Here is a 9409-nt window from a genome sequence, read left to right as displayed (position 1 = left end):
GCTGCTTCCAGTGTCAACATTGGATCGCGGTCTTGGAACGAGTGGCTAAAACAAACAAGTTGGCTGTGGTCATAATTGTTTACTCACTTCCTACTAATGACTACTGGATTTTGATATATTGGATCTAGATAGTTCCCTAAAATGTTAACTGAAAATCCTTCTGTGGTGATACTGGGGAGTCCGGAATGAGTTCATAATTGCAAACGCTGTAAGTGCTTTGCAGGGCTCCTGACAGATTGGCCAGCCAATATTAATCCTACTCATAAAACATTCAGACAAAAACAAAATAATCTGCCGATTTTTTTCTGTTGTAAAGTTAAACACTAAAGGACAAAGTATTGTAAAACAGTCAAATGATATCGTATAATCATTTGGTTTTGTTCTATGCCGGTGCATCAAAGTACGTCTTTACGTAGTGCAAAAAAGGCTGGGGAACGACTGATGCCCTACAGAACTGCACCAAATCAGCTGGATCACTTGGTTCAGTTCATGAGGTGGCTAGGGTGCTGAAATAAATTGAGCAACAAACAAGCGTGGCAATTGTAGGATTTGTGATTTAGGGGTTCTGAGCTTCCGGCCAGGCAAGATAAATTTCACTGTTTTGTACATTTTAATCCAATTTTGATGAAAGAGAAGATAACACTTTTTAGAAAAGCGAATAACCCATCAAATCAGATTAAGGTTATTTCAGTGTTGAACCACAGCAAGAGGAGTGGATTCGATTTATAAACTATGTATTTTTGGGGGAAGTAACCCAGCCCCCGATAGTACAAAAAATACCTAAAATGGACCTTGGACTTATATATAGGAAATGCAATGCACAATATGTAAAACTAACAAATTGACTTTTGTGAATACTTGAATCAATACTGGCGGCACGGTGGTCCCGCCTGTGTGGAGTTAGCATCTTCACCCCGTGCCTGCATGGGTTTTCTCTGGGCACTCCGGTTTCCTCCCACATCCCAAAAAAATGCATTAATTGGGGACTCTGAATTGCACGTAAGTGAATGGTTGGTTGTATGTGCCCTGCGATTGGCTGGCAACCAGTTCAGGGTGTACCCCGCCTCCTGCCCGATGATAGCTGGGATAGGCTCCAGCACGCCCGCGACCCCAGTGAGGAGAAGCGGCTCAGAAAATGGATGGATGGATGAATCAATACTAAATTAAATTTTCTATTTCTCCCTGTGTCCTAATGGGAGTTACAATATTCATGGGCATCCATCTTGTCTTGGCTGTCTCATGGTCACATGAAGTGGATGAAAGGCAACCAATGCCGCGGGGTATACTGTGCCATAGACATTAACCCCTTCCTACCGCCTTAAACCCAGCCCTCTTCCTATAATGCAATGCAACGCAACATGTGTTGTACCCACAAGTCACCTGACAACCAGTGTCACGTGACCCCAAAATCTTTTTGTTACCCCTTCCACATGCTTTAAACACATTTAAGGCATATTTCTAAGTATTCCTTGGTCCCAGTTTTCACTCTTGCTGTGAACAAATAGGAGACTGATGTATAACATCACTTAGAGGAAAGGAAAAGATCAAACTCTTAACATTTATAATCTCACAAAACACCACTTGGCGTAAATGTCACAAAAATTTTACTGTGCAATTGCTGGGGACATTTATATATTTGAAAATACATCAAATATATACACATGGTGTCTAGGTGAAAGTAAATCATCGAGAAGAAAAAGGTCATCAGATGTGGAGGATAGATAGTAGAATTAGATAGTAGAAAAATAGAATTCGGGAGTGATTTGTCAGTAATTTATAGAATAAAAAACAAAATTTTCATTTTACTTGAGATGGCTACCATTGCCAAGCTAGTTACAAAACCCCAACGTCAATGTTTTGCATCCACTTAGCTGTTAGCTTGCTCATTAGCATTGACGTGCTGGTTTTAAGCCCCAAATTGAGAGGACCACAGAGTGTTTACTATCACTCTCTGTGAACTTTCAACTTTAAGCCGGGATTCCCTGTCTGCCTGTAAACACGTAAAGTCTCTAAAGTGATTACTGGTCATTAGCGTCCATTCATTCAGTGTGCTAACACGTGTCAACATAGTTAAACTGGATGCCATTTTGTCACTAATGACATTATATCAACAGATTAGCATGAAAGTCACAACTTCATCCTAATTTACACACACACACACATATCCATCCATCCATTTTCCATACCACTTATCCTCACTAGGGTCACGGGCGAGCTGGTGCCTATCCCAGCTGACTCTGGATGAGAGGCGGGGTACACCCTGAACTGACCACCAGCCAATCGCAGGGCACATACTGGATCCATCCATCCATTTTCCATACCGCGTATCCTCACTAGGGTCGCGGGCTATATAGTATACAGTATACATATTTAATTTTTTCTTGTTTATTTGACCTTGTATTTTCAGTCAGTATTCATACTGTATGTACACTTATAAAATAAATGTAATGTAATAAGCAAGTCTATGTATATACCTAGGCGCACACAAATACACGCGTCTGTATGACAATTTCCCAAAAACATTTGAAAGAAAAATCCTCTCAGACTAAAATGATACCCATGATGAGTAATAACTAGTAGCTGAAATTATGACCTTGAAGTGGTGAATTTTGTTTGAAGAATAACTCCACAAACAAAAAAAGCTTTTCCTAAGTATACTTCAAATTAGTTGTACTTCTATTTTGCTGACGTTCTGACCAGGAAGTAGGACATTTGTTAAAAATTCTATTAATAATTAAAAGGCCACCGAGGCGTTAGCATGCTACATTAGCCTGAGCACACCCTCTGTAGACCAAACATTAGCATTACGTCCTGTGGATCATTTCAATGTTTTGAATATGTATACTGTAATCAGAATTGGAATTGTACTCTTCGACATAAAATGTTTCACATAACTTAATGGCTTGCCCAAATTATTTTACCTCAAGTTAACCGGTTTACATTTTTGCAGTTTTGCTGTTACAGGTAAGAAGAGAAGTTAAGATGAAATATCACTAATCGGATAAATTTTTTATTCATATCATGACTTTTTTTTTCCCCAACCTATTTTGTAATGATTCGCATATTTTCTGTCAGGCGATCGCCGGAAGACTAGAAGGCTGTGAAGGTTAGGGGCATAGATCTGATTGGGTAGCTACGACACGCCCCTTTTGTATTGCATGCCAATGGTGACGGGAAGATAGGAACGTATTACAGGGTGATTGAAAAGTAACTCCCCATTTTAAAATGCTTATAATTTATAATATATAATAAAATATTGTTGTCATTTTTTGTGTATGTTCCATGATTAAAGGAGCAAGTGTATTGTACCAAACCAACGACTTTGGAAGAACCTGAAGGGCGAATACGAGAAATTATGTCTTCTATCCCACAAGATTTCCTTGTGAAATCAGTTACTGCGGTTCCCAAGCGGCTTGAGAAACTGGTGGCTAATGCTTGGCGCCCATATCCAATTTTAAATAAAACTCCATGCAATACACTTTCTTCTCATGTTCATTTCTTGTAAGAATTATAGTTCAGAAATAAATTACAAGCACTTAAAAATAGGGCGTTACTTTTCAATCACACGATAGTTACCGGTTGTAAAACATTTTTTTTCCCTGAATGATATGTATTGATAGTACACGCTTTGGCATTGACATAAAAGTCGGTTGAGAAATGATCAAGTTGTGACATATTGTCAATGTCCATGCATTGGTTTTGATGAGAACATCGACCTCACCAACGTGGCCGCCACGTAAGCACGGTTCGCCGGGATGGTACAGGGCACTGAGGTATCTAGTCTTCATATCTATGTTTAAGGGTCCTTGCGGGGTCCTTTCTTCCTGCCCGCGACGCCGTTCTGACTTCCGAGTCGTCCAGACGCTCTCGAAACGGGCGAGAAAAGGTGAAATACCGCCGAGGAGGTCGCTATGATGGTCGGGAAGACGAGTGCCATCGCGGCGGGCGTGTGCGGGGCTCTCTTCGTCGGATATTGCATTTATTTCGACCGCAAGAGACGCAGCGACCCCAACTTCAAGAACAGGCTGCGAGAACGTGAGTGCTGCTCGGCTGACCTCGTCCTTCCTCAACTTTGGCTCATATCCGCTCCATTTGGGCACGGTTTTATTCGTCCGACTGAGATATATGCTAACATAAGTGCATGCTATGCGATGTGACCCAGAGAGATTGCATCTGAGGCCCTCGAGCCAAACTCCCTTCACTTTTCCGACATTTAAAGCTTTCTGTGACGTCTCTGCGGCTCTGACGGCATTGTGGCCCACACGGGGATGTTCGGGCGCATTCTGCTGCCGGTCGGCAAACATTCGGCACCGGTTAGAGTGGATATTTCTATCCTCAAACGTGAACGTTGAACAACGACGGCAGCTTCAGCGACGATTCAAGTTGGAGTCCAACAAACGCACGATGGCGTCGTCAGCCCGAGCATGATCCCTGCGTAAATGCTGCTAGGCAAAAATAAATCAAAACTAAATCCCACTTGGCCAGCTTGGATTTTAGTTTTCAAAGATGGCAAAAGCGACGTAGTTGACAAGCTACCTGACACATCATGCTCCGTGTTACATCGCAAACTATCTGAAACATGTTACCTTAGTCATGTTTAGAGATGGGTATCGTTAAGATTTTAATATACTACAATGTATTATTATTATTATTATTTTGAATATAAACCTGATAACTAAACTTGTCCTGTTCAACTGCATGGCCATGCAGAATGGTGGCTCGTTATGCCTTGTTTTGCTGTGTAACAGGGGAGTTTGAAATACTCTTATCTGTTCATCCATCCATCCATTTTCCATACCGCTTATCCTCACTAGGGTCGAGGGCGTGCTCGAGCATAACCCAGCTATCTTCGGGCAAGAGGAAGGGTATACCCTGAACTGGTCGCCAGCCAATCGCAGGGCACATATAAACAAACAAACAAACATATAAACAAACAAAACAACCATTTGCACTCACATTCACAGCTCAGGGCAATTTAAAGTCTTCAGTTAACCTACCATGCATGTTTTTGGGATGTGGGAGGAAACCGGAGTACCTGAAGAAAACCCACGCAGGCACGGGGGGAGCATGCAAACTCACACAGACGAGGTCAGATTTGAACCCGGATCCTCAGAACTATGAGGCAGATGTGCTAACCAGTCGTACACCGTGCCAGCCTCCCTCTGTTTATTTTATTTTTTTTAATAATTTGTGTTAGTTCTTCCAATGTTTATTGAAAATACAGTCGGACAGAAAAAGGTTTTAGGGGACAGAGAAACAGAATGGACAAGGGGAATAGGATTGTCAACCACAGCAGAACGATGATGAGACAGTCTAGATGTTTGACTACAAGTAATATTCATAGAAATGAAATCAGAGATGTAAAAGGTGCAAAATAACATGCATTCAACCTCAATAAATAGTAAAGTTTCTTTGTCCAATACGTGAAGGGTGGAGCTTATCGATACTCCGATGTTTCATGGTTGTTTGTTTATATGTGCCCTGAGATTGGCTGGCAACCAGTTCAGGGTGTACCCCGCCTCTCACCCGAAGATAGCTGGGATGGGCTCTCGCACGCCCGCGACCCTAGTGAGGATAAAGCGGTATAGAAAATGAATGGATGGTTTAATTCCAAGGCTCTCTACCTATCCCTAGTCATGTTGTCTGAAGCATGTTACCCGAGTCATGCTGTTTCAAAAATGTTACCTGAAACATGCTATTTGCAACATTATCTGAAAAATGCGACTAAACATGTAAGCCAAAGCATGCTACCTGAAGCGCCACAGCGTTTCTTTTTTTTTTTTTTTTTAAATGTAATGCGTTTATTGTACTTGGGTCACATGTTGAGCACCGCAGATTGGCTAGATGTAATTTATCTGCTGAATTGACAGCCAAGATTGTAGCTTGTCATCTTGAAGCTCTTAACAGTTGCTTAACCTAGCGTAGCATACAGATACTAACTGGCCGTTGTTATTGTTTCAGGGAGGAAGAAGCAGAAGGTGGCAAAAGAGCGAGCTGGGATGGCCAAGGTGACTTGCCTTTTTCTATTTTACACAAGACGTAGTAAAAAAAGTAATGAACCAAATTGAATTTAACTTGTTAATTAGTTTATTGAAAATTTCACATTTGTAGGTTCTTTTTTCACTCTTTTTTTTTTTTTTTTTAAGCCTGTCATCTTCCTGTCAGCCATTTGGGAAATGACATCATTGTTGGATGCCCCTCAGAAGCAGCGAGAGCTGTGATCAAATTTCTGGCTTTGGAAGGGGAACCGCCACTAAACATTTTCAAAAGGTTGCAAAATGTGTTTGGGGAAGCACAGTCAAAAAGTGGGTGTCCAGGATCAAAGGCGAAGAACAAGAGCCTATTTTGAGTGACCCCCACGATAAACAAAGGAGTTCGTGAAGTCCTCCGTTGATGTGGCACCTGATCTGGCACCATCACATTACCTTTTTGAACCTTTAAGAGTAGATAATGGGCAGCACTTCTTATGATGAACAAGTTAAACAAGCTTTTAATGAAACAAAAAAAACAACCTGGTTCAACGTGTAGCCTAATTAATTTTATAAGGCTGCCATATCTTTGGTAATTGATGGACAGTCAGTGGTGAGAAAAGGGGAGATTATATTGAAAAGTAGCCATGAAGTGCCTCCTTTTTAGGCTTTATTTTTGTCTATTTGCCTTTCTTTTGCAATGAATAAAGCTAGAGGAATATTTGACTTATTTCTTTTTGACTGCCCAGCGTAGAAATATGACACAGATAACGTGTGTGCCTGTGTGTGTGTGTATGCGCCTTGTTTGAACCCTGAGCAGCTTCCTGACCTTAAAGACTCTGAAGCAGTCCAGAAGTTTTTCCTTGAGGAGATCCAGTTGGGGGAGGAGCTTCTGGCCCAAGGTAACAACAACAGTTGTGACACGGTGTTTGTTAGTTTGCTTACCATGATTGATCTCATGCCGGCGACACGCGTTAATTTTTTTCCTAGGCGACTACGAGAAGGGCGTGGACCACCTGACCAACGCCATCGCTGTCTGTGGACAACCTCAGCAGCTCCTGCAGGTTCTCCAGCAAACGCTGCCGCCGCCCGTCTTCCAGATGCTGCTCACCAAGCTGCCCACCATCAGCCAGGTGCCATTACAATGCCCTCGCGTGTGGGCAAGGAGAGCCTTTGACTTGCAAGAAAGAAAAAAAAAAAAAAAAAGAGAGAGATATGACCACTGTTTGGTGACATTGAATTCAACCCACTTCAAAACAAGCAGCAGTTTGGCAAATAGTGAACAATTGTTCAAAAAGAGGCTTCAGGCTGTTTATTGCCATTCCAAGCTGAAGTTTACTGTCAAATTAAACATAAAACAAAGACAATGACATGTTGTGTATTTAAAACAGCCAAACAACTTTGCCTTAAGAATGCCTCCGGTAGCTTACTGCTAACATATATCAAAAACAAACTTGACGGGCTAATAATTAGCATCCAGAGTTACGGTGTTCCAATTCTTTAAGCGACTCCTATTTGAACACAAACGATAGAGCAACACATTGATACATACATTTATACATATATTCTTTATCCTATATGAAAACCAGATCATATTATTGCAGCTTAGTGAATCACTGAGAATAGTGTCTCTTCTTCGTTTGTCCGTATGACTGTATTATACCCCCCCCAAGTTGGCCAAGGCAGGGACACTGGAAGAAGCAACACAATGAATTGAATTATAGCAAAACCATGATGCACAAACTGTTTCATTCTTTTACAGCCTATTTGATTATCTTATGACTCTCTTTTTATAAAGTACAATTCTTTCGTTTGAGACTCTTCACTGATGTCCAATTTGTGTGTGTGTTGTAGCGTATTGTGAGTGCACAAAGTCTGAGCGAGGACGACATCGAGTGAAGAGCGCGTCACGGCCAGCTACGGCTTTCTCTTCTTCCAGCATTGCAGCACCCGATTGGTCGATTGATTGATTGATGGACGGCCAGTCAGGAACCTTCTGTGACTATTTATTGTTTTGTCTTGTGTTCTTCTCTTAGACTTTTTACTAAATGTTTTCGTCATCCCGCAGAGGAAACATAAAAGTGGGAACAAACTGCGACTTTGTCTTCTGTGACTCGACCATTTACTAATAATCATGTCTTATGTGTCATTTTCATATAATTTGATCAGTAATGGTAAAGACACTTGTGTAAAAAATATAATGGTAAAAACACAACAAAATTCAAATGAAGCAATTTTTTGATGCCACCTTGTTTTTATAATGTAAACGTCTCCCATGTTGAAACAGTCAGGCTTAGTCCTATTTTCAAAAAGTTGTTGATTTTGATTTTTAGGCATTCATTGTAAAGGCAATCCTTATTGACTGTGTTTGTGTATGTATGTATGTATATTTGTATAGATTAAGTGTGTGTGTATATATATATATATATAATGTTTATGTATGTGTATGTATGTATGTATATATATATATATATATATGTATATATATATATATATATATGTGTGTGTGTGTGTGTGTGTGTGTGTGTGTGTGTGTGTGTGTGTGTATGCATGTGTTGTCTCAGCTGGTGTAGTGGTGTATTCACCTGACGTTGGTGCAGGCAGCGTGGTTTCAGTTATATATCCATCCATCCATTTTCCGCACTGCGTATACCCACGAGGCGCGCGGGTGTCCCGGGGTCCATCCCAGCTGACGGGGAAAAAGGCATTTTTCTTGTTTATTGGACCTTGTATTTTCAGTCAGTACTGTATGTACACTTATAAAAAATATAAAGTAATAAGCAACTTTGTGTGGATATCTACAGCTCGTAAGTACATGTGCGCATAGGACAAAAAAAATAATAATTCAAAGAAAAATCTGCTCAAACTAAAACGATATCCACTCGTCTTGCAATAACAACTCGTAGCTGAAATTAGGACATCGAAGTGGTGACTTTTGACTGGAGAATTACTCTACAAACAAAGTTATATAAAGTTATTCCTGGGTATACTTCAAATTAGTTGTACTTCTATTTTGCGGAAGGTCTGACCAGGAAGTAGTACGTGTTCGTTCAAGTATTTTAATTATGTTTATTATTATTTTTGGGTCAGCCAGAAGTAGCGCGTCCGCGTTCAAAGGCTGTGCGCATTTGAACGTGGCGCGTGTGCGCGCCCCCTCCCCCCGAGGACCAACAGCAGTTTGGAGGAAAAAGAAAGTCGCTTTTTTCCCCCCCCCCGACACTGAGCCGAAAAATGACGGATTTTCCAACACGAAGGCTTAAGTCTTAGCAATATTTATATTATGTATTGTATTCCCCCCCCCCCCCCCCCAAACTTCATTTTACTGACAAAACTATGACGAGAACGACTTGTTTCCCTGCTACGCTAATTCCAGGTAAGAATAGAACATATTATTATTATTCACCCATAATTTAGGGGATGTGGTTAAATGTTCGTGCGAG

The 9409-nt window shown here is 41.0% G+C and overlaps 1 protein-coding gene across 1 annotated transcript; it reads left to right on the top strand.

Moving 5' to 3' along the window:
• The first annotated feature begins 3772 nt into the window (after positions 1–3772).
• Positions 3773–8064, top strand: tomm20b (translocase of outer mitochondrial membrane 20b). Its single transcript, XM_061680190.1, has 5 exons — positions 3773–4035; positions 5962–6008; positions 6790–6871; positions 6960–7102; positions 7824–8064. Exons 1-5 carry the CDS (start codon positions 3912–3914, stop codon positions 7866–7868), a joined length of 441 nt encoding a protein of 146 aa, XP_061536174.1. The 5' UTR covers positions 3773–3911; the 3' UTR covers positions 7869–8064.
• Positions 8065–9409: the final 1345 nt, after the last annotated feature.

Source organism: Phycodurus eques, chromosome 6 (assembly GCF_024500275.1).
Source record: "Phycodurus eques isolate BA_2022a chromosome 6, UOR_Pequ_1.1, whole genome shotgun sequence".
Taxonomy (NCBI): Eukaryota; Metazoa; Chordata; class Actinopteri; order Syngnathiformes; family Syngnathidae; genus Phycodurus; species Phycodurus eques.
Note: the sequence above shows the minus strand (reverse complement) of the source record. Positions and strands in the feature narration are given on the sequence as shown.

What these genes read in the sequence shown, in the direction of transcription:
- tomm20b (XM_061680190.1), top strand. Translation starts at nt 3,912, where the DNA reads ATGATGGTCGGGAAGACGAGTGCCATCGCGGCGGGCGTGTGCGGGGCT. An exon ending in AGCGAGCTGGGATGGCCAAG is followed by an intron (nt 6,009 to 6,789) that starts GTGACTTGCCTT and finishes AACCCTGAGCAG; the next exon opens with CTTCCTGACCTTAAAGACTC. An exon ending in GGAGGAGCTTCTGGCCCAAG is followed by an intron (nt 6,872 to 6,959) that starts GTAACAACAACA and finishes TTTTTTTCCTAG; the next exon opens with GCGACTACGAGAAGGGCGTG.